Genomic DNA, 25,481 nt, shown 5'->3' with positions numbered 1-25,481 from the left:
ACCAAAAACAGTGCATTGGTACTTGGGACCAAAAACAGTGCATTGGTACTTGGGACCAAAAACAGTGCATTGGTACTTGGGACCAAAAACGGTGCATTGGTACTTGGGACCAAAAACGGTGCATTGGTACTTGGACTGGAACCAGTGCTTTGGTCAGATTACCTTTTTCCCAAAAAATATTGACCGCTAAATTAATATGAAAACAAGAATAGCTAACTGCTTTCACAATTTCAAATTCTGATGTCGCAATATACTGTATCAGCGGTAGGCAACTAGATTTAGCCGGAAGCCCTTTAGCCGCAAGCCCAAAAATACATTGTAATTGAACATGACAATCATTTCATACCTTGATTACATTGAGAGACGATCACATGTTCTTTTTTATTTTATTTGTGGGAATAATTTGGAACAGGTTTCCTCAACTCATTTTAGCTAAATTCCTTGGGGGGGCCAATGGGCCCTGGTCAATAGTAGTGCACTAGATAGAGAATAAACAGAAGGTATACATACACCAGGTAATCAACATAGGGTTACATAAAGGTTTGATGTGTTGATTACCTGAATCATAGTTGAGCCTTAAAATACCTCTAGGTCATCCTACTTCGAACTAGCATTGATCCACTGATCTAATCCTCTTGAAGAATGAAACAGAGTAAATAGGCATTTTAACGTCATAGATTTAGCCAGTGGTAACTTGTGGAATAGACACCGGCTGGAATGCGCTTTTAACCAATCAGCATTCAGGATTAGACCCACCCGTTGTATAATACACATCACTCCAGTTAAATGACATCACGAGGTTAAATGACCAGGATAAAGGAGAAGTAAAAACTGGACAGATATGAGCTACAGATGATGACTGGCTGTAGCTGATATAATAAGAACCAGAGGATAGATTGATGGATGGATAGATAGGCCAACACAAGCTTACACAAACCAATAATATTTCACAACAGGAAAACATTAAAACTACATTTTTTTTTTTACCATGCTCTGCCCAAAGCACCTCAGAGTTGGCAGCAAGTCAGTTCTTCAACAAAAAAAATCCCCCCCCCCCCAAACATACCAAACAAAAAAACAGTGTAATATTGACGAGTCAACCTGCGGTTCTCTTCTCTGGCATTCAGGACATTTTCTCAAATGCAAACACCAGGTATATGCCTGAGAGACGGAAGAAAGAGTTACATTAACAGGGTCCTCATTAGCTAGTGCATAACCTGGGGTCCAGGAAGAGTATTAAAGAGGAGATATTAATCAAACAGAATTAAAACAACTCATTAGCAGACAAGCCACTGCAGTGTCACAACCTCAACTCAGAGCAGAAGAATTTGGTTCAACCAATAATATTGACTTACATGTTCTTGCTTAAAGGCCTAGTGCAGTCAAACGTGATTTACCTGTGTTTTATTTATACAGTGCATTCGGAAAGTATTCAGACTGCTTCACGTTTTCTACATTGTTACATTACAGCTTTATTCTAAAATTGATGAAATGTTTTTTTCCCCCTCAATCTACACAAAATACCCCATCATGACAAAGCAAAAACAGGTTTGTAGACATTTTTGCAAATGGATAATTATATATATATATATATTTTTTTAAACGTAGGTATTATATTTACATAAGTATTCAGTACTTTGTTGAAGTCTTCTTGGGTATGACACTACAAGCTTGGCACACCTGTATTTGAGGAGTTTATCCTATTCTTCTCTGAAGATTCCCTCAAGCTCTGTAGGGTTGGACACAGCTTTTTACAGGTCTCTCCAGAGTCGTTCGATCGGGTTCAAGTCCAGGCTCTGGCTGGGCCACTCAAGGACATTCAGAGTCTTGTCCCGAAGCCACCCCTGCATTGTCTTGGTTGTGTGCTTAGGGTTGTTGTCCTGTTGGAAAGTGAACCTTCACCCCAGTCTGAGGTACTGAGCATTCTGGAATAGGTTTTCATCAAGTATCTCTCTGTACTTTGCTACGTTCATCTTTCCCTCAATCCGGACTAATCTCCCAGTCCGTGCCGCTGAAAAACATCCCCACTGCATAATGCTAAAACCATCATGAGTCACTGTAGGGATGGTATTGGCCAGGTGATGAGCGGTGCCTGGTTTCCTACAGACGTGACTCTTTGCATTCAGGCCAAAGAGTTAAAACTTGGTTTCATCAGTCCAGAGAATCTTGTTTCTCATGGTTAGAGTCCTTTATGTGCCATTTGGCAAACTCCAAGCGTGCGGTCATGTGCCTTTTACTGAGGCGTGACTTCAGTCTGGCCACTCTACCATAAAGGCCTGATTGGTGGAGTGCTGCAGAGATGGTTGTCCTTCTGGAAGGTTTTCCCATCTCCACAGAGGAACTCTGGAGCTCTGTCAGAGTGACCATCGGGTTCCAAGACACCTCCTTGACCAATGCTGCAGACATTTTTTGTTTTGGTACCCTTCCCCAGATCTGTGCCTCGACACAATCATGTCTCGGAGCTCTACGGACAATTCCTTCAACCTCATGGCTTGGTTTTTGCTCTGACGTGCACTGTCAACTGTGGAACCTCATAGACAGGTGTGCCTTTCCAAATCATGTCCAATCAATTGAATTTACCACAGGTGGACTCCAATCAGGTTGCAGAAACATCTCATGGATGATCAATGGAAACAGGATGCACCTGAGCTCAATTTGGAGTCTCATAGCAACGGGTCTGAATACGTAAATAAGGTCTGTTTTTTATTTGTAATACATTTGCAAAAATGTCCAAAAATCTGTTCTCGCTTTGTCATTATGGGGTATTGTGTGTAGATTGATTAGGGAAAAACATGAATTTAATCCATTTTAAAATAAGGCTGCAATGTAAGAAAAAGTGAAAAAAAGTGAAGGGGTCTGAATACTTTTCGGATGCACGCGAGACGTTAATAGATCAAAAACCTGATATTCCTATTCCACACTGAGGATGGAATAATACTGTGAAAATGATAATGCCCTTTTAGTTTAGGAGCTGTTTGAAAAGACTGCCTATAATTTCAGCCTGTTTAGGTGGGATGTAGTTGAGACCTGCCTGGTGCCATCACCTGGCGGTAAATTAGTTAATAGACCAATAAGAAAGAGAGTTCCAAACCTCTCTGCCAATAACAGCTAGTTTTCAGTTCTCCTCCCCAGTCAGACCACTCCCAAACAGTCCAAGCAAAATTCTTGCTTGAGAAATTGCTCTTTGCTAAGAAACTATTTTTGTTTTTATTCAAATAGCCAAAATGAAACAATCACACTAAGTTTATGGGATGTTAACGTTTAACCGTTAATTGGTTAGCTGCTGAAGAACATTACACCGGTCAGTCTATAGGGTTAATTTGCATAATTTAGTGGAATTAAATTAGCACGTGTGTATTTTCAATAGTCTTCATGATTCTTGTTTACACAGCCTAGTTTGAGGAGCACCTGTCAGACAGCGTGAGAGCAACTCCTCAAAATGCTGGTACTGGTGTTAAACATGTGCTTTCAAGCACAGTCATTGCACAACAAATAATTCTAAATGTATGTTAAAAACTGTTTTGATGGTCACGATTTAAAAGAGCTACTATTTTTATTTCTCAAGCTCAACTCATAATGAAAGCGATTCATTTATAAAGACATTTCCAGCATTTATCTCCTGTTCTATTGGTTTTCATATCAACTTTCTTTCTTTGTTCGAGATCATAGTGGAAGAACACTCAAAGCCTCAAAGATGATCCAACTTTCAACTTTTTGGGGGGCTAGCCACAACAGTCAACAAGCTAGCTAGCTGTTTAGCTTGCTAACACATTTATTAATTTGTTTTTGTTAACAATTAACAAGCCAGTTAGCTACCACATACATGTATTGTCAAACTGTAAACAGAGTAGCTAGCAAGCGACAATACGATAAACAGCCTAAAAAACACTTGACAGATAAATCTGATTTAACCGTTCAGACAAGTCCCATGGCCATGAATCAGATTTGTATCTGATTTCAAACCACGTATGAATGTGGTTTAAATTTGCCTTGAAAATATCCGATTCCATGTGCTTTTTGGCTGTTCAGACTGTAGGAAAAATATCAGATTTTAATCAGATATGCAACAAAATACAGGTGCTGGAACAGTTTGGAACAAACACAAAATAAATTATAAGTGTACCAGAGTGTTCGTATTTTTGTAAAGCCTTCATTACAGCAGACTAAAAACAGTCGCATTCATTTGTGAATCTAATTTCCGAAATAGAACAGATTATTTTATTGTTTACACTAAATATTCAAAGGTTGCTTTGTTATTTTAAAACTAAAAAGCTTGATTGCGTTTCAAATTATGAATGATCTGTGATGACATGATCAAATTAATGATTCATACAGTAGCCAATATAAATATTGAAATATATGCCTAAGTTCCAGTATTAAGACTAAACAGGATGTGCTCTTAGGCCTATAGCTTGATGGTGGTTATACAAGGATACTATACTAAGCCTACTAATGATAATGACATGCCTTATAATTATCATAACAATAATAGTAACACCAACAAGATCAAGAAAGAGGGTTATTATTACACATATATTTTATAAAAATCGGACAATTTGAAACAGTGTAAACACTAAATAAATAGGTAATACCAGAGGCTGTTTTAACAGAAACAAAAAGGTGTGAAGCCTTAACTACAGCAAATATTAAAAACAGAACAATTTGTGAAATTGTTCATCTGACATGTGGTTGCTTGAGGCTTGATGCTCACAAAATCAGTAGGCTATTAAACAAACACTCAAACAGAAGCAGGATGTGTCCTATTTGTGTAGATATACAGTACCAGTTAAAAGTTGACACTAACCTACTCAATCAAGGGTTTTTATTTTTTACTCTTTCCTACATTGTAGAATAAAAATTAAAAAGCAACAATATTAAAAAGGTCCATTGCAGCCGTTATAATCTCAATAGTAAATCATTTCTGGGTAACGATTAAGTACATTACATGACCAAAAGTATCTGGACACCTGCTCGTTGAACATCTCATTCTAAAATCATGGGCATCACTATAGAGTAGGTCCCCCCATTTGCTGCTATAACAGCCTCCACTCTTCTGGGAAGTCATTAATATGGAGTAGGTCCCCCCATTTGCTGCTATAACAGCCTCCACTCTTCTGGGAAGTCATTAATATGGAGTTGGTCCCCCATTTGCTGCTATAACAGCCTCCACTCTTCTGGGAAGTCATTAATATGGAGTTGGTCCCCCCTTTGCTGCTATAACAGCCTCCACTCTTCTGGGAAGTCATTAATATGGAGTAGGTCCCCCCATTTGCTGCTATAACAGCCTCCACTCTTCTGGGAAGTCATTAATATGGAGTTGGTCCCCCATTTGCTGCTATAACAGCCTCCACTCTTCTGGGAAGTCATTAATATGGAGTAGGTCCCCCCATTTGCTGCTATAACAGCCTCCACTCTTCTGGGAAGTCATTAATATGGAGTTGGTCCCCCCTTTGCTGCTATAACAGCCTCCACTCTTCTGGGAAGGCATTAATATGGAGTTGGTCCCCCCATTTGCTGCTATAACAGCCTCCACTCTTCTGGGAAGTCATTAATATGGAGTTGGTCCCCCATTTGCTGCTATAACAGCCTCCACTCTTCTGGGAAGTCATTAATATGGAGTTGGTCCCCCCTTTGCTGCTATAACAGCCTCCACTCTTCTGGGAAGGCATTAATATGGAGTTGGTCCCCCCTTTGCTGCTATAACAGCCTCCACTCTTCTGGGAAGTCATTAATATGGAGTTGGTCCCCCCTTTGCTGCTATAACAGCCTCCACTCTTCTGGGAAGTCATTAATATGGAGTTGGTCCCCCCTTTGCTGCAATAACAGCCTCCACTCTTCTGGGAAGGCATTAATATGGAGTTGGTCCCCCCCTTTGCTGCTATAACAGCCTCCACTCTTCTGGGAAGTCATTAATATGGAGTTTGTCCCCCCTTTGCTGCAATAACAGCCTCCACTTTTCTGGGAAGGCATTAATATGGAGTTGGTCCCCCACTTTGCTGCTATAACAGCCTCCACTCTTCTGGGAAGTCATTAATATGGAGTTGGTCCCCCCTTTGCTGCAATAACAGCCTCCACTCTTCTGGGAAGGCATTAATATGGAGTTGGTCCCCCTTTGCTGTTATAACAGCCTCCACTCTTCTGGGAAGTCATTAATATGGAGTTGGTCCCCCCTTTGCTGCTATAACAGCCTCCACTCTTCTGGGAAGGCTTTCCACTATATGTTGAAACATTGCTGCAGGGACTTGCTTCCATTCAGCCACAAGAGCATTAGTGAGGTCGGGCACCGATGTTGGGCAATTAGACCTGGCTCGCAGTCAGCCTTCCAATTCAACCCAAAGGTGTTAGATGGAGTTGAGGTCAGGGCTGTGCGCAGGCCAGTCCTTCCACACCGATCTCAACAAACCATTTCTGTATGGATCTCGCTTTGTGCACGGGGCATTGTCATACTGAAACAGGAAAGGTCCTTCCCCAAACTGTTGCCACAAAGTTGGATGCACAGAATCGTCTCGAATATCATTGTATGCTGTAGCGTTAGGATTTCCCTTCACTGGAACTAAGGGGCCCAAACCATGAAAAACAGCCCCAGACAATTATTCCTCCTCCACCAAACTTAACAGTTGGCACTATGCATTGAATCAGGTAGCGTTTTCCTGGCATCCGCCAAACACAGCTTCATTCATTGGACTGCCAGATGGTGAAGCGTGATTCTTCACTCCAGAGAACGCGCTCCACTGCGGCGACGTCAGTTATTGTGCTAACGTTGCTTCCAGAGGTAGTTTGGAACTCGGTAGTGAGTGTCGCAACCGAGGACAGACAATGTTTACGTTTCAACTTCACAATAACAGCACTTACAGTTAACCATTCTACTGTCAATGTTTGTCTATGGACATTGCATGGCTGTGTGCTCGATTTTATACACCCTTTAGTAACTGGTGTTGCTGAAATAGCAGAATCCACTAATGTGAAGGGGTGTCCACATACTTGTATATATAGTGTATCGTACTGTGATTTTGACCATTTTAATTGAAAACAAAGAAACAAAAATAGCTTCTTAGCAGGAGCGATGTCTCAAGCAAGAATTTGACTCTGTCTGTTAGTATTCTGAGTGGGGAGGGGAAAACTGAAAACTAGCTGTTATTGGCAGAGAGGTTTGGAACTCTTATTGGTCTATAAACTAATTTACCGGCTGGGGTGTTACTGTAGGCTCCGCCCTAATTTAAGTGCTTTCGGTCACCTTTAGCCGCATGGCCAAAGACAATGCCCAAGGACCAGTCAGCCATCCCACCCTCTGATGTTAGCTACCAAGCTAATCACAATGTTTATTGATTAACCTCAGCTTGACTACCACCATATAGCTATTTATATACAGTAGCCTAGGTTTGTTTCATCTATTTGGGTTGAAAAGTTACACCTTCAAATGTTCTAAATGGAATGAAACCCCATTGTTCTGTCTCTTATCCTGTATCGAGTCCATCCAGGAATTCTCATTTCCTAGGTCTTTGGCATATTAGGCATCTCTTTTTTCATGCTTGGTCTTGTAAGTTAACCTAGGACCTAAACTGAACTAATAAACACAACATGCAACAATGCAAAAAATGTTGCTGAGTTACACTTCATAAGCAAAAATCAGTCAATTGAAATAAATTCATTAAGCCCTAATCTATAGATATCACATGACTGGGAAAACAGATATGAATCTGTTGGTCACAGATACCTTAAAAAAGGTAGGGGTGTGGATCAGAAAACCAGTCAGTATCTGGTGTGACCACCGTTTGCCTCATGCAGCGCGACACATCTCCTTCACATAGAGTTGATCAGGCTGTTGATTGTGGCCTGTGGAATGTTATCCCAATACTCTTCAATGTGCGAAATTGCTGGATATTGGCGGGAACTGGAACACTGTCTTACACATCAATCCAGAGCATCCCAAACATGCTCAATGGGTGAGATGTCTGGTGAGAATGCAGGCCATGGAAGAACTGGGACATTTTCAGCTTCCAGGAATTGTGTACAGATCCTTGCAACATGGGACAGTGCATTATCATGATGAAACATGAGGTGATGGCGGCGGATGAATGGTCGGATCTCGTCACGGTGTCTCTCAGCATTCACATTTCCATCAATAAAATGCAAAGGTGTTTGTTGTCCGTAGCTTATGCCTGCCCATACCACAACCCCACCGCCACCATGGGACACTCTGACATCAGCAAACCGCTCACCCACACGACGCCATACACGTCGTCTGCGGTTGTGAGGCCGGTTGGACGTACTGCCAAATTCTCTAAAACGACGTTGGAGGCAGTTTATGGAAGAAAAATTAACCTTCAAATCTCCGGCAACAGCTCTGGTAGACAGTCCTGCAGTCAGCATGCCAATTCCACGCTCATTCAAAACTTGAGACATCTGTGGCATCGTGTTGTGACAAAACTGCATATTTTAGAGTGGCCTTTTGTTCCCAGCACAAGGTGCACCAGTGTAATTTTCATTCTGTTTAATTAGGTGGATGGATTATCAAGAAGCTGACAGGTGTGTCATATCTTGGCAAAGGAGAAATGCTCACTAACAGGGATGTGAACAGATTTCTGCACAAATCAGAATCAGCTTTTTGTGCTTATTGAACATTTCTGGCATTTTTTATTTCAGCTCATGAAACATGGGACCAACACTTTACCTGTTGTGTTTATATTGTTGTACAGTTTAGATGCCTATAATTATGTTTTGTTAATGTCAGTATTGTTTTGTATGTGTATCCATTCATTTGACTTATTAGTTATTAAATAATACAAAGCTTTGATATTTGCTTCTCATGACCATTTCTTGATCTTAGTCGGCAAAAGCATAATACTTGATTGCGCATTGTTTTACTATAATGTTAAATGGAATCCGATATTAGACTTTAATTATATTAATTGGATAGTCGATTCATGGGTCGTATGTGAGTTATAGAATATACACATATCAAAGATGACCCCACTACATCACCAGGCAGGACAAAACTCCATCCCGACAAAACAGGCTTAAATGTCAAGCAGTCTTAAAACAGCTGTTATACCATATCATTTTCACAGTATTATTCCAACCTCATAGTGTGGACATATATATGAGAGCCACATTTTTGAGTGCACTGGGACTTTAAAGTTTTATATTGTCCTATAGGAGATTCTGTAGAGATATCATTATGACGGTACTATGCCTAATATCCACAACCAAGCCAACACTACTGTGTTGAGTCTCTAAACCAGACAGAGTTATAAAGTAAACATTATGTAATATACATTCATCATCTTTAGCTGTGAAACGATACATTTCAGCCTTTACTGATGTTTATTACACTGTACAATTAGATTAGAAACAGTAGATTAACACTTATAATTGTTACCTGAAGAGGAAATTCTGAACTAATAACTGTTAGCAGAAGCAGTTAACATGACTGGTTAGAAATAACACAGAAAAGGGTTAGAAACAAAACCCATGGTACATACTTGTTGCCTCCCACTCAGACTTGCTCAATGTTCCCTGTACAGAAAAGACAAGAGGCAATACAGAATGGTCACGCTGTTTCTGAACATGGTCAAGTATTGGATATTCTAATGTTTCTGAACATGGTCAAGCATTGGATATTCTAATGTTTCTGAACATGGTCAAGCATTGGATATTCTAATGTTTCTGAACATGGTCAAGCATTGAATAAAAAATATTTTAAACACTGTCCTTAGGCACCATGAAAGACTCTTGATTAGAAATGCATCTATTAAATGTGTGTAATTTCTCACTGACTGCATCATTAAAAACAATTAAAGGGGCAATCTGCACTTCCAACAACAACAAAGCTCATCCCTCCACTTGTTTTGGTAAAAAGCTGAGGGATGGGGCTGGAGAATAGTAACCACAAAAATGAATAGACAGATGTATGGATCCAAAGGCTGATCATCCATGAGATCAAAAGTATAGTTTTAACCATGTTTTAGGGCTATAGAGTGTTTAAAATGTCATTATTTACCTTAGAGAAAACAAGGTAGTATTTTGGGTTCTGATGGGGTACGACAGTTGAAATAATCTCATGAGGAATTTATAAGTTATATTCTTCAAGAATCAATGGTTATATCATTAATTTAACAGTCCAAACATGTATTTAAATAGCAGATCACCCCTTTAAATAAAGTAATTTCACAAATTTTGTCATGGGGATGAGATAAAACGTGCTGTTTTAAAGCAAATTTCCTGCAATTGTACACATTTTGCAGTGTTCTTATGCTGTCTGAGTGACTCAAACATTATCATTAAATCAATGGATGCCATGACATGTGTGTTTTAGACTCTCCCTGACTGTCTAGTTTTTATTTTGGTGATTGTTAGTTCTTGAAGATGATCTTATTGAAAAACATATTGTTCCGTTATCTTTTCTACATACTTTGTGGTTTAAGTTTACACTGAAAACACTGCATCTAAAAATGTATTTTAGTCATGGAGTTGTGCTTTTCAATATGAAAATAGGTCGCCAGACATTCATTCTCTTACCAGCGGCAGCCTGACATTGGGGCTGTCAGCCTTCTCCTTGGCGTGATCATAGTCATCAAGGTTGTCTGAGGATGACTTGTTCTTGTTGTCTGTCGGGAAAGACTGACACAACAACACAATTACAGCAACTTCCATTGAGCCAGGTTGAGTCACAACGTGTGGCCGTAGACTCAGCGAGTCTGTAATACACTCCGGATACATAAAGAGACTTGTCCTTGGTTACTGCTGTTAAGAACACCTCTTTCTCTGCGGAGGTTCTAAACAAGACATGATCAATTTGAAGGCTGTCGCTCCGGGCTAGTGAAGACTTAATCTTGTTTTCATATGCTACACAGACACATGCGATCTGAAGAACGGTCTAATCCTCATGTCAAAAACTATGGGACATCATTGAAACAATTCCTGGTTCATCAAATCATAAAGTTTGCTTTAATAAATTAATGTGACCTTTGCATTGCATTCATCTAAAGTACAGCTTTTCTGTCCAGTTTGCATTGGACATGTGTTACCTTCACTTCATATCATTAACAGAGGTACTGGTGTGTCTGTACCTGAGAGTCATATCATTAACAGAGGTACTGGTGTGTCTGTACCTAAGAGAGTCATATCATTAACAGAGGTACTGGTGTGTCTGTACCTGAGAGTCATATCATTAACAGAGGTACTGGTGTGTCTGTACCAGAGTGTCATATCATTAACAGAGGTACTGGTGTGTCTGTACCAGAGAGAGTCATATCATTCACAGAGGTACTGTTGTGTCTGTACCTGAGAGTCATATCATTAACAGAGGTACTGGTGTGTCTGTACCAGAGTGTCATATCATTAACAGAGGTACTGTTGTGTCTGTACCTAAGAGAGTCATATCATTAACAGAGGTACTGGTGTGTCTGTACCTGAGAGTCATATCATTAACAGAGGTACTGGTGTGTCTGTACCAAAGAGAGTCATATCATTAACAGAGGTACTGGTGTGTCTGTACCTGAGAGTCATATCATTAACACAACTAACAAGCGTTCCACTAATTATTCTGCATCAATGAACATGAGACACCACTATGGGCAAAGGCCACATTTAGCACACTCTAGCTAGTGCTAACGGGGTCAGGTAGTGTGGACTCTAGCTAGTGCTAACGGGGTCAGGTAGTGTGGACTCTAGCTAGTGCTAACGGGGTCAGGTAGTGTGGACTCTAGCTAGTGCTAACGGGGTCAGGTAGTGTGGACTCTAGCTAGTGCTAACGGGGTCAGGTAGTGTGGACTCTAGCTAGTGCTAACGGGGTCAGGTAGTGTGGACTCTAGCTAGTGCTAACGGGGTCAGGTAGTGTGGACTCTAGCTAGTGCTAACGGGGTCAGGTAGTGTGGACTCTAGCTAGTGCTAACGGGGTCAGGTAGTGTGGACTCTAGCTAGTGCTAACGGGGTCAGGTAGTGTGGACTCTAGCTAGTGCTAACGGGGTCAGGTAGTGTGGACTCTAGCTAGTGCTAACGGAGTCAGGTAGTGTGGACTCTAGCTAGTGCTAACGGAGTCAGGTAGTGTGGACTCTAGCTAGTGCTAACGGAGTCAGGTAGTGTGGACTCTAGCTAGTGCTAACGGAGTCAGGTAGTGTGGACTCTAGCTAGTGCTAACGGGGTCAGGTAGTGTGGACTCTAGCTAGTGCTAACGGGGTCAGGTAGTGTGGACTCTAGCTAGTGCTAACGGGGTCAGGTAGTGTGGACTCTAGCTAGTGCTAACGGGGTCACGTAGTGTGGACTCTAGCTAGTGCTAACGGAGTCAGGTAGTGTGGACTCTAGCTAGTGCTAACGGAGTCAGGTAGTGTGGACTCTAGCTAGTGCTAACGGGGTCAGGTAGTGTGGACTCTAGCTAGTGCTAACGGAGTCAGGTAGTGTGGACTCTAGCTAGTGCTAACGGGGTCAGGTAGTGTGGACTCTAGCTAGTGCTAACGGGGTCAGGTAGTGTGGACTCTAGCTAGTGCTAACGGGGTCAGGTAGTGTGGACTCTAGCTAGTGCTAACGGGGTCAGGTAGTGTGGACTCTAGCTAGTGCTAACGGGGTCAGGTAGTGTGGACTCTAGCTAGTGCTAACGGGGTCAGGTAGTGTGGACTCTAGCTAGTGCTAACGGAGTCAGGTAGTGTGGACTCTAGCTAGTGCTAACGGGGTCAGGTAGTGTGGACTCTAGCTAGTGCTAACGGGGTCAGGTAGTGTGGACTCTAGCTAGTGCTAACGGGGTCAGGTAGTGTGGACTCTAGCTAGTGCTAACGGGGTCAGGTAGTGTGGACTCTAGCTAGTGCTAACGGGGTCAGGTAGTGTGGACTCTAGCTAGTGCTAACGGAGTCAGGTAGTGTGGACTCTAGCTAGTGCTAACGGAGTCAGGTAGTATGGACTCTAGCTAGTGCTAACGGGGTCAGGTAGTGTGGACTCTAGCTAGTGCTAACGGAGTCAGGTAGTGTGGACTCTAGCTAGTGCTAACGGGGTCAGGTAGTGTGGACTCTAGCTAGTGCTAACGGAGTCAGGTAGTGTGGACTCTAGCTAGTGCTAACGGGGTCAGGTAGTGTGGACTCTAGCTAGTGCTAACGGGGTCAGGTAGTGTGGACTCTAGCTAGTGCTAACGGGGTCAGGTAGTGTGGACTCTAGCTAGTGCTAACGGGGTCAGGTAGTGTGGACTCTAGCTAGTGCTAACGGGGTCAGGTAGTGTGGACTCTAGCTAGTGCTAACGGGGTCAGGTAGTGTGGACTCTAGCTAGTGCTAACGGGGTCAGGTAGTGTGGACTCTAGCTAGTGCTAACGGGGTCAGGTAGTGTGGACTCTAGCTAGTGCTAACGGGGTCAGGTAGTGTGGACTCTAGCTAGTGCTAACGGGGTCAGGTAGTGTGGACTCTAGCTAGTGCTAACGGGGTCAGGTAGTGTGGACTCTAGCTAGTGCTAACGGGGTCAGGTAGTGTGGACTCTAGCTAGTGCTAACGGGGTCAGGTAGTGTGGACTCTAGCTAGTGCTAACGGGGTCAGGTAGTGTGGACTCTAGCTAGTGCTAACGGGGTCAGGTAGTGTGGACTCTAGCTAGTGCTAACGGGGTCAGGTAGTGTGGACTCTAGCTAGTGCTAACGGAGTCAGGTAGTGTGGACTCTAGCTAGTGCTAACGGAGTCAGGTAGTGTGGACTCTAGCTAGTGCTAACGGAGTCAGGTAGTGTGGACTCTAGCTAGTGCTAACGGAGTCAGGTAGTGTGGACTCTAGCTAGTGCTAACGGGGTCAGGTAGTGTGGACTCTAGCTAGTGCTAACGGGGTCAGGTAGTGTGGACTCTAGCTAGTGCTAACGGGGTCACGTAGTGTGGACTCTAGCTAGTGCTAACGGGGTCACGTAGTGTGGACTCTAGCTAGTGCTAACGGAGTCAGGTAGTGTGGACTCTAGCTAGTGCTAACGGAGTCAGGTAGTGTGGACTCTAGCTAGTGCTAACGGGGTCAGGTAGTGTGGACTCTAGCTAGTGCTAACGGGGTCAGGTAGTGTGGACTCTAGCTAGTGCTAACGGGGTCAGGTAGTGTGGACTCTAGCTAGTGCTAACGGGGTCAGGTAGTGTGGACTCTAGCTAGTGCTAACGGGGTCAGGTAGTGTGGACTCTAGCTAGTGCTAACGGGGTCAGGTAGTGTGGACTCTAGCTAGTGCTAACGGGGTCAGGTAGTGTGGACTCTAGCTAGTGCTAACGGGGTCAGGTAGTGTGGACTCTAGCTAGTGCTAACGGAGTCAGGTAGTGTGGACTCTAGCTAGTGCTAACGGGGTCAGGTAGTGTGGACTCTAGCTAGTGCTAACGGGGTCAGGTAGTGTGGACTCTAGCTAGTGCTAACGGGGTCAGGTAGTGTGGACTCTAGCTAGTGCTAACGGGGTCAGGTAGTGTGGACTCTAGCTAGTGCTAACGGAGTCAGGTAGTGTGGACTCTAGCTAGTGCTAACGGAGTCAGGTAGTATGGACTCTAGCTAGTGCTAACGGGGTCAGGTAGTGTGGACTCTAGCTAGTGCTAACGGAGTCAGGTAGTGTGGACTCTAGCTAGTGCTAACGGGGTCAGGTAGTGTGGACTCTAGCTAGTGCTAACGGAGTCAGGTAGTGTGGACTCTAGCTAGTGCTAACGGAGTCAGGTAGTGTGGACTCTAGCTAGTGCTAACGGAGTCAGGTAGTGTGGACTCTAGCTAGTGCTAACGGAGTCAGGTAGTGTGGACTCTAGCTAGTGCTAACGGAGTCAGGTAGTGTGGACTCTAGCTAGTGCTAACGGAGTCAGGTAGTGTGGACTCTAGCTAGTGCTAACGGGGTCAGGTAGTGTGGACTCTAGCTAGTGCTAACGGAGTCAGGTAGTGTGGACTCTAGCTAGTGCTAACGGAGTCAGGTAGTGTGGACTCTAGCTAGTGCTAACGGAGTCAGGTAGTGTGGACTCTAGCTAGTGCTAACGGGGTCAGGTAGTGTGGACTCTAGCTAGTGCTAACGGAGTCAGGTAGTGTGGACTCTAGCTAGTGCTAACGGAGTCAGGTAGTGTGGACTCTAGCTAGTGCTAACGGAGTCAGGTAGTGTGGACTCTAGCTAGTGCTAACGGGGTCAGGTAGTGTGGACTCTAGCTAGTGCTAACGGGGTCAGGTAGTGTGGACTCTAGCTAGTGCTAACGGGGTCAGGTAGTGTGGACTCTAGCTAGTGCTAACGGGGTCAGGTAGTGTGGACTCTAGCTAGTGCTAACGGAGTCAGGTAGTGTGGACTCTAGCTAGTGCTAACGGAGTCAGGTAGTGTGGACTCTAGCTAGTGCTAACGGAGTCAGGTAGTGTGGACTCTAGCTAGTGCTAACGGAGTCAGGTAGTGTGGACTCTAGCTAGTGCTAACGGAGTCAGGTAGTGTGGACTCTAGCTAGTGCTAACGGGGTCAGGTAGTGTGGACTCTAGCTAGTGCTAACGGAGTCAGGTAGTGTGGACTTGATGCAAGTACACTTACACACCACAGGGAAAGCAAAGAAGGGATTCTAAGCAGAAAGTGAACAACACTTGAGAAACCGTCTGAGCAATCTGAATTCCCCACCTGCAGACATTTAATACGTTGTCTTGAATACAATAACCTTCTTGCACAGATCCTGGTTCCTCATTTCTGTTTCATTGATCAGTCCAGGTACCTGATTCATCTATTGATGTTCACTACCGGTCAAATGTTTTAGAATACCTACTCATTCCAGTGTTTTTCTGTATTTTTACTATTTTCTACTTTGTAGAATAATAGTGAAGACATCAAAACTATGAAATAACACATATGGAAACAGGTGTTACCCAAAAAAGTGTCAAACAAATCAAAATACATTATATATTGTAGATTGATTACAGCTTTGCACAATCTTGGCATTCTCTCAACCAACTTCATGAGGTAGTCACCTGGAATGCATCTCAATTAACAGGTGTGCTTTGGTAAAAGTTAATTTGTGGAATTTCTTTCCTTCTTAATGCGTTTGAGCCAATCAGTTGTGATAAGGTAGGGGTGGTATAAAGAAGATAGGTCTATTTGGTAAAATATTATGACAAGAACAGCTCAAATAAGCAAAGAGAAACGACAGTCCATCATTACTTTAGGACATGAAGGTCAGTGAATCTGGAAAATTTCCAAAACTTTGAAAGTTTCTTCAAGTGCAGTCGCAAAAACCATCAAGCGCTATGATGAAACTGGCTCTCATGAGGACCGCCATAGGAAAGGAAGACCCAGAGTTACCTCTGCTGCAGAGGATAAGTTCATTAGTTACTAACCTCAGATTGCAGCCCAAATAAACGCTTCACAAAGTTCAAGTAACAGACACATCAACATCAACTGTTCAGAGGAGACTACGTGACTCAGGCCTTCATGGTCGAATTGCTGCAAAGAAACCACTACTAAAGGACACCAATAGGAAGAGACTTGCTTGGGCCAAGAAACACCAGTAATGGATATTAGACCAGTGGAAATCTGTCCATTGGTCTGATGAGTCCAAATTTCGGATTTGATTCCAACCGCCGTGTCTTTGTGAGAAGCAGAGAAGGTGAACTGATGATCTCCACATGTGTGGTTCCCACCGTGAAACACGGAGGAGGAGGTGTGATGGTGCTTTGCTGGTGATACTGTCAGTGATTCATTTAGAATTCAAGGCACTTAACCAGCATGGTTACCACAGTATTCTGCAGCGACACGCCATCCCATCTGGTTTGCGATTAGTAGGACTATCATTTGTTTTTCAACAGGACAATGACCCAACACACCTCCAGGCTGTGTAAGGGCTATTTTACCAAGAAGGAGAGTGATGGAGTGCTGCATCAGATGACCTGGCCTCAACCCAATTGAGATGGTTTGGGATGAGTTGGACCGCAGAGTGAAGGAAAAGCAGCCAACAAGTGCTCAGCATATGTGGGAACTCCTTCAAGACTATTAGAAAAGCATTCCAGGTGAAGCTGGTTGAGAGAATGCCAAGAGTGTGCAAAGCTGTCAAGGCAAAAAGGTGGCTACTTTGAAGAATCTCAAATATATTTTCATTTGTTTAACAGTTTTTTTTGGTTACTACATGATTTCATAGTTTTGATGTCTTCACTATTATTTTACAATGTAGAAAATAGTCAAAGTAAAGAAAAACCCATGAATGAGTAGGTGTCCAACGTTTGGACTGGTAGTGTATACTGATCCCCACCTCCAGGGCTTGCATCCTCTCCATCAGCATCTTGTGCTGGTCGTTCTTTATGTGCTCCTCAAAGAACTGGGAGAACGTCTTCTTAAACACCAGACGCATGTTGTACTTCTTGGCCATCCTGTCAATAGAAAACACTAGTTTAGCTCTCTGGTAATATAAAGTATATTTACAAGAATCTGAGACATTGTGACACTTCACCTTGGGATCATAACATAGAACAACTATAAAATGTATTTACCTTTGAATACAAAGATGTTATCAATGAAACCATTCTGTTTGTGAGGTAAAGTTTTGCCAGATGCATGACTGATTCCATGTCATGCTTTGTCCACCATCTTTTGGTATCTTCTAATATTACAATATAACTAAAATACCAAGTCAAGACAGTTCCCCGCCTTCCTACAAATTGTTAAAAACAAATGTTATGCCCAGGGGTTGGAACCGGTTACCAGTTCAGGGAACAGAACAGAAAACCGGAAAATAAAATGTTTAGGGAAGTGAAACAGAACCTGGAATGAAAGTCATCCATACTGATATTTTAAAAGCATGGGAACCTGTTAACACCGATATTTTAAAAGCATGGGAACCTGTTAACACCGATATTTTAAAAGCATGGGAACCTGTTAACACCGATATTTTAAAAGCATGGGAACCTGTTAACACCGATATTTTAAAAGCATGGGAACCTGTTAACACCGATATTTTAAAAGCATGGGAACCTGTTAACACCGATATTTTAAAAGCATGGGAACCTGTTAATACCACTAGGCTACGCTGATAGGGAGAGATTTTTAATTAGCTAGAGAAGAATGGATTCACTTTTTCAATGTTAGTTAAAGATACTATAGGCCTAGTTCACATTTCACGTTGGATTTATTAACTACAAAAAGGTAGACGTGGTTTTAAATCTGGTGCCGCTCTTCTTACACAAGCTTGTTAGATAGCTATATCTTGTTAGCCAGCTATATCTTGTTAGCCAGCTATATCTTGTTAGCCAGCTATAGCTTGTTAGCCAGCTATAGCTTGTTAGCCAGCTATATCTTGTTAGCCAGCTATATCTTGTTAGCCAGCTATATCTTGTTAGATAGCTATATCTTGTTAGCCAGCTTTATCTTGTTAGCCAGCTATATCTTGTTAGCCAGCTATATCTTGTTAGCCAGCTTTATCTTGTTAGCCAGCTTTATCTTGTTAGCCAGCTATATCTTGTTAGCCAGCTATATCTTGTTAGCCAGCTATATCTTGTTAGCCAGCTATATCTTGTTAGCCAGCTATATCTTGTTAGCCAGCTATATCTTGTTAGCCAGCTATATCTTGTTAGCCAGCTATATCTTGTTAGCCAGCTATATCTTGTTAGATAGCTATATCTTGTTAGCCAGCTATATCTTGTTAGCCAGCTATATCTTGTTAGCCAGCTATATCTTGTTAGCCAGCTATATCTTGTTAGCCAGCTATATCTTGTTAGCCAGCTATATCTTGTTAGCTAGCTAGCTCAAAGGACATTCAAAGTTCCTCCATAGAAGCTGCTCCTCTGTAGGTCCTAATTCAGATAATGCATGTCATAACATGCCCAGCGCGTCAAGCCTCCTCCTCAACACGTTCTCACTCTCTCCCCATCCGCAAAGTTTCAGTCGCATCTTGCGCCATAGGCTACACTTCTGTCCAACACACATGTAAACAACTAGCTTGCCTTCTCTATCCGCACTGATTGGTGAAGTAATTTAATGAGGTAAATGTAAAAAACGTACAAATGTAAAAGTACTTTTTTGGGGGGTTCGAACAGGTCCAGAACTTTATTTTGCTGGTCGGAACAGTGTAATGGAACAAACAGAATAGTGGTTCTGCTCAGAACGAAACGATTGGAAATTAATTTCAGTCCCAACCCCTGGTAATGACATCTACTTCTAGTTCCACAAGCAGGTGGATTCACTTGACCAAAATATCACAACACTTACTCTTCAAACAGAGGGAAATAAACCAGGAACTCTGGGACATTGACCACCCCCTCCAGATTAAAGTCATACTGACAACCGAACAGAGGGTAGTCTCCCTTCTTCTGAAACGTCACGCTGAACACGTCGTTACCAAAGGAGTTGGAGTCTAAGGTTTCCACACGCTTCCTGAAGAGGAAAAGAACACAAGCTATCAGGTCTATATATCATGTCATCAAGCCACTGACAGTAACCATCAGACCAGCAGGTAGATATCATGTCATCAAGCCACTAATAGTAACCACCAGACCAGCAGGTAGATATCATGTCATCAAGCCACTGACAGTAACCATCAGACCAGCAGGTAGATATCATCAAGCCACTAACAGTAACCAGCAGGTAGATATCATGTCATCAAGCCACTGACAGTAACCATCAGACCAGCAGGTAGATATCATGTCATCAAGCCACTGACAGTAACCATCAGACCAGCAGGTTGATATCATCAAGCCACTGACAGTAACCATCAGACCAGCAGGTAGATATCATCAAGCCACTAACAGTAACCAGCAGGTAGATATCATGTCATCAAGCCACTGACAGTAACCATCAGACCAGCAGGTAGATATCATCAAGCCACTAACAGTAACCAGCAGGTAGATATCATGTCATCAAGCCACTGACAGTAACCATCAGACCAGCAGGTTGATATCATCAAGCCACTGACAGTAACCATCAGACCAGTGACTATGAAGTATCTACTAACACCAGTACATATGTCTAGTGACTATGAAGTATCTACTAACACCAGTACATATGTCTAGTGACTATGAAGTATCTACTAACACCAGTACATATGTCTGGTGACTATGAAGTATCTACTAACACCAGTACATATGTCTGGTGACTATGAAGTATCTACTAACACCAGTACATATGTCTAGTGTGGTGACTATGAAGTATCTACTAACACCAGTACATATGTCTAGTGTGGTGACTATGAAGTATCTACTAACACCAGTACATATGTCTAGTGTGGTGACTATGAAGTATCTACTAACACCAGTACATATGTCTAGTGTGGTGACTATGAAGTATCTACTAACACCAGTACATATGTCTAGTGTGGTGACTATGAAGTATCTACTAACACCAGTACATATGTCTAGTGTGGTGACTATGAAGTATCTACTAACACCAGTACATATGTCTAGTGTGGTGACTATGAAGTATCTACTTACACCAGTAAGTATGTCTAGTGTGGTGACTATGAAGTATCTACTAACACCAGTACATATGTCTGGTGACTATGAAGTATCTACTAACACCAGTACATATGTCTAGCGACTATGAAGTATCTACTAACACCAGTACATATGTCTGGTGACTATGAAGTATCTACTAACACCAGTACATATGTCTAGTGACTATGAAGTATCTACTAACACCAGTACATATGTCTGGTGACTATGAAGTATCTACTAACACCAGTACATATGTCTAGTGACTATGAAGTATCTACTAACACCAGTACATATGTCTGGTGACTATGAAGTATCTACTAACACCAGTACATATGTCTAGTGACTATGAAGTATCTACTAACACCAGTACATATGTCTGGTGACTATGAAGTATCTACTAACACCAGTACATATGTCTAGTGACTATGAAGTATCTACTAACACCAGTACATATGTCTGGTGACTATGAAGTATCTACTAACACCAGTACATATGTCTAGTGACTATGAAGTATCTACTAACACCAGTACATATGTCTGGTGACTATGAAGTATCTACTAACACCAGTTCATATGTCTGGTGACTATGAAGTATCTACTAACACCAGTACATATGTCTAGTGACTATGAAGTATCTACTAACACCAGTACATATGTCTGGTGACTATGAAGTATCTACTAACACCAGTACATATGTCTAGTGACTATGAAGTATCTACTAACACCAGTACATATGTCTAGTGACTATGAAGTATCTACTAACACCAGTACATATGTCTGGTGACTATGAAGTATCTACTAACACCAGTACATATGTCTGGTGACTATGAAGTATCTACTAACACCAGTACATATGTCTAGTGACTATGAAGTATCTACTAACACCAGTACATATGTCTAGTGACTATGAAGTATCTACTAACACCAGTACATATGTCTAGTGACTATGAAGTATCTACTAACACCAGTACATATGTCTTGTGACTATGAAGTATCTACTAACACCAGTACATATGTCTAGTGACTATGAAGTATCTACTAACACCAGTACATATGTCTGGTGACTATGAAGTATCTACTAACACCAGTACATATGTCTAGTGACTATGAAGTATCTACTAACACCAGTACATATGTCTAGTGACTATGAAGTATCTACTAACACCAGTACATATGTCTTGTGACTATGAAGTATCTACTAACACCAGTACATATGTCTAGTGACTATGAAGTATCTACTAACACCAGTACATATGTCTAGTGACTATGAAGTATCTACTAACACCAGTACATATGTCTGGTGACTATGAAGTATCTACTAACACCAGTACATATGTCTAGTGACTATGAAGTATCTACTAACACCAGTACATATGTCTAGTGACTATGAAGTATCTACTAACACCAGTACATATGTCTAGTGACTATGAAGTATCTACTAACACCAGTACATATGTCTTGTGACTATGAAGTATCTACTAACACCAGTACATATGTCTAGTGACTATGAAGTATCTACTAACACCAGTACATATGTCTAGTGACTATGAAGTATCTACTAACACCAGTACATATGTCTGGTGACTATGAAGTATCTACTTACACCAGTACATATGTCTAGTGACTATGAAGTATCTACTAACACCAGTACATATGTCTAGTGACTATGAAGTATCTACTAACACCAGTACATATGTCTAGTGACTATGAAGTATCTACTTACACCAGTTCATATGCATCTGGTGTGGTGCCTATGAAGTATCCTCCTGGTCTCAGCCTCTCACAGGCGTTCTTCAACATCAGGTCCGCCTGCTGCTGCGTCTCAAAGGAGTAGTGGTACACAAACTGACAGCTGGTCACATCAAACTCCATCTTAGGATCCTTCAGCTTGTCTGTCAGCAGCTCCTGAAGAAAGAAGGGAAACAGATTAAATACCACCATGCAACGTTGGTGGTATTGAGAGGTTGGAAGAATGTTGTGAATGAATGGCGCCTCTACACTAGGTAAAGTGACACGGTGCCTCTACAACAGGCAATGTGACACGGTGCCTCTACAACAGGCAATGTGACACGGTGCCTCTACAACAGGCAATGTGACACGGTGCCTCTACAACAGGCAATGTGACACGGTGCCTCTACAACAGGCAATGTGACACGGTGCCTCTACAACAGGCAATGTGACACGGTGCCTCTACAACAGGCAATGTGACACGGTCCCTCCACAACAGGCAATGTGACACGGTGCCTCCACAACAGGCAATGTGACACGGTGCCTCCACAACAGGCAATGTGACACGGTGCCTCCACAACAGGCAATGTGACACGGTGCCTCCACAACAGGCAATGTGACACGGTGCCTCCACAACAGGCAATGTGACACGGTGCCTCCACAACAGGCAATGTGACACGGTGCCTCCACAACAGGCAATGTGACACGGTGCCTCCACAACAGGCAATGTGACACGGTGCCTCCACAACAGGCAATGTGACACGGTGCCTCCACAACAGGCAATGTGACACGGTGCCTCCACAACAGGCAATGTGACACGGTGCCTCCACAACAGGCAATGTGACACGGTGCCTCCACAACAGGCAATGTGACACGGTGCCTCCACAACAGGCAATGTGACACAGTGCCTCCACAACAGGCAATGTGACACGGTGCCTCCACACTAGGCAATGTGACACGGGGCCGCTACAACAGGCAATGTGACACGGGGCCTCTACACTAGGCAATGTGACACGGGGCCTCCACAACAGGCAATGTGACACGGGGCCGCTACAACAGGCAATGTGACACGGGGCCTCTACACTAGGCAATGTGACACGGGGCCTCTACACTAGGCAATGTGACACGGGGCCTCCACAACAGGCAATGTGACACGGGGCCTCCACACTAGGCAATGTGACACGGGGCCTCCACAACAGGCAATGTGACACGGTGCCTCCACACTAGGCAATGTGACACGGGGCCGCTACACTAGGCAATGTGACACGGGGCCGCTACAACAGGCAATGTGACACGGGGCCGCTACACTAGGCAATGTGACACGGGGCCGCTACAACAGGCAATGTGACACGGGGCCTCTACACTAGGCAATGTGACACGGGGCCTCTACACTAGGCAATGTGACACGGGGCCTCTACACTAGGCAATGTGACACGGGGCCACTACACTAGGCAATGTGACACGGGGCCTCCACAACAGGCAATGTGACACGGTGCCTCCACAATAGGCAATGTGACACGGTGCCTCAATAGGATAATGTATGAGTGAAAGTTACATTTTTAGGCAATCTATTTCTGCACACAGAACATTGTGATATTCAGATTTTCTAATTTTTCAGAACAAAACAAATGACCACTGTGTTGTATGTGTAGAGAGAGGGTGTGTCTGTGTGTACCTTGGTACAGTCGGCTGTGATGAACTCCGCAGAGAAGATACGTTCGTTAGGATGACCCCTCTTCCTCATATACTCATAACGAACCTGGCACTGCTCCACCGACACTGCTGCTATGTCTGACAACACAACACATGAAAAATAAACCGTAGTTCACCTCAAGGCTTCTTTTCAACAGGCCTTCCCCCATTTCTCATGTCCTCTCTACCTACTGCTCAGAACACCAGTGAGGAGAGGACACAAGCAATCGAGGGAAGACTGAGAAAGATCCTAGATGTGGTTGGGAACAAGCTTTTTGTAATCGTGCTGACTGTTACTCAGACAGAAAAAAAATGGCTAAATATTGTCCTGTACCTACCTGCACAGACCAACCGGCTAATGTGTCCTTTCCTCCACTTGAGCAGGTCTCCACCTTTCCCACAGCCCAGGTCCAGAACAGACAGCTCTCTGCGGCTCTGACGCACCGTGTCCAGGATCTCACCTGGGAGGATGGGAGGGTCAACTAGTTTACAAGATATCATGACCACAAAGACTAACTGAGTGCAAACTTGCCCTGAGGAATCTACTGTATTTAAATCAGCTAGCAGATGAACAGTGGAAACATTTTTAATAGTAGTTTAGAATCTCACCAATTAGAACACTTTTAAGCCAGTTGTTGAAGTTCCTCATGTAGAATATTCTGCTCTGGCTCCTGGCAGCGAGGCCGGTCTCCTGGAGCGTGTTGTAGTGGGTCGCCACCTTCTCTCCATGACCATGCTGGAACATGGGGGGCGGGCGAGAGAGAACGAGAGAGGGATGATTCACTGATATATCATTCAATAGTTATCTAATTAATAAGTTCAGATGCTTTCTAATTTATCCATTTCTTACCTGTTTCTTAGTTGGAGAGCTGTCGTCCTCTTCCTCATCTTCATGCGTCCTCTTGGTGGTAGACTTCTGTCCTGTACTGGACCCACTGTTTCGGTCTGCACTGGAAGACAGATGGCCATTCCCACCCTCTCCTGTCTCTGTCTTGGACAGATCCACAGCCTGATCAACCTCTGCCATCTCCACTGGTCAGAGAAGAGTCAACTTTGGCAGGAGTGTTTTGTCAAAATGATTGCAATGGCACGTTCAACTTCAGTAAAATTCTGCAAATAATTTGTAAAATCAAGAGATGTTATTTACTTTCACAGAACAAGGTAGCTAACGTTAAATGCTAGTGAAATGTATCTTCTAAGCTAACATTACTGGTACTTGGTTTTCAAATGCATCTAAATTATTTAGCTAATTAGACAGTATAAAAGCTGTTTGTGTTCTGTATATGAGATGAGCAACTTCTGAACTGGAAACAGATCAATAACAACAATGTGTAACAGAGTGGAAGTAGCACCAGCTAGCTAACTAACGTTGGTTACAGTAGCAAGCTAACCGTTAGCTGGCTAAGCATATTTCATCCTGGATAGCATCATTTACACATATGAAAAACACACACTTAAAAGTAGCTTGGTGCAAAGAGTAAGTACAATGTAATTATTTCAACGTGTTGAAAACATTATGGAAAAAAGCTAGCTAACGAACGGCACTGTACATTTAGCTACAACACCGCATAACATTAGAAAAAACAGTGTTCCCACTCACTTGAGTTTTCCGCCATTAAGCGTTTGCGACGGTCGTCATTTTGTAGTTTCCAACACCAACATATACGGTATCCCGCCCCCCACTGGCCCGGAGTGCGAATGGATGCTTTTTGATGACTGAC

The 25,481-nt window shown here is 43.0% G+C and overlaps 1 protein-coding gene across 3 annotated transcripts; it reads right to left on the bottom strand.

The window, feature by feature from the left end:
• Window positions 1–372: 372 nt before the first annotated feature.
• On the bottom strand, window positions 373–25,467 carry rnmt (RNA (guanine-7-) methyltransferase). Of its 3 annotated transcripts, none has more exons than XM_071373543.1 (11): window positions 25,361–25,467; window positions 24,611–24,870; window positions 24,370–24,496; window positions 24,099–24,221; window positions 23,744–23,859; window positions 22,064–22,245; window positions 19,122–19,286; window positions 17,170–17,287; window positions 10,519–10,620; window positions 9,483–9,516; window positions 373–1,161 (listed from the first exon to the last, which is right to left on the bottom strand). In XM_071373543.1, exons 2-11 carry the CDS (start codon window positions 24,785–24,787, stop codon window positions 1,124–1,126), a joined length of 1,182 nt encoding a protein of 393 aa, XP_071229644.1. In that variant the 5' UTR covers window positions 24,788–24,870; window positions 25,361–25,467; the 3' UTR covers window positions 373–1,123. The 3 variants fall into 3 exon arrangements, with proteins under 3 accessions (XP_071229644.1, XP_071229645.1, XP_071229646.1); XM_071373544.1 differs by lacking the exon at window positions 25,361–25,467 and adding an exon at window positions 25,152–25,354; XM_071373545.1 differs by lacking the exon at window positions 25,361–25,467 and adding an exon at window positions 25,215–25,238.
• Window positions 25,468–25,481: the final 14 nt, after the last annotated feature.

Source organism: Salvelinus alpinus, chromosome 29 (genome assembly GCF_045679555.1).
Source record: "Salvelinus alpinus chromosome 29, SLU_Salpinus.1, whole genome shotgun sequence".
In the NCBI taxonomy this organism is placed as follows: Eukaryota; Metazoa; Chordata; class Actinopteri; order Salmoniformes; family Salmonidae; genus Salvelinus; species Salvelinus alpinus.
Note: the sequence above shows the minus strand (reverse complement) of the source record. Positions and strands in the feature narration are given on the sequence as shown.

What these genes read in the sequence shown, in the direction of transcription:
- rnmt (XM_071373543.1), bottom strand. Translation starts at nt 24,787, where the DNA reads ATGGCAGAGGTTGATCAGGCTGTGGATCTGTCCAAGACAGAGACAGGA. An exon ending in TAGCCGGTTGGTCTGTGCAG is followed by an intron (nt 23,860 to 24,098) that starts GTAGGTACAGGA and finishes TTGTGTTGTCAG; the next exon opens with ACATAGCAGCAGTGTCGGTG. An exon ending in GTCTGAGTGGGAGGCAACAA is followed by an intron (nt 1,162 to 9,482) that starts GTATGTACCATG and finishes TCCGTCTCTCAG; the next exon opens with GCATATACCTGGTGTTTGCA.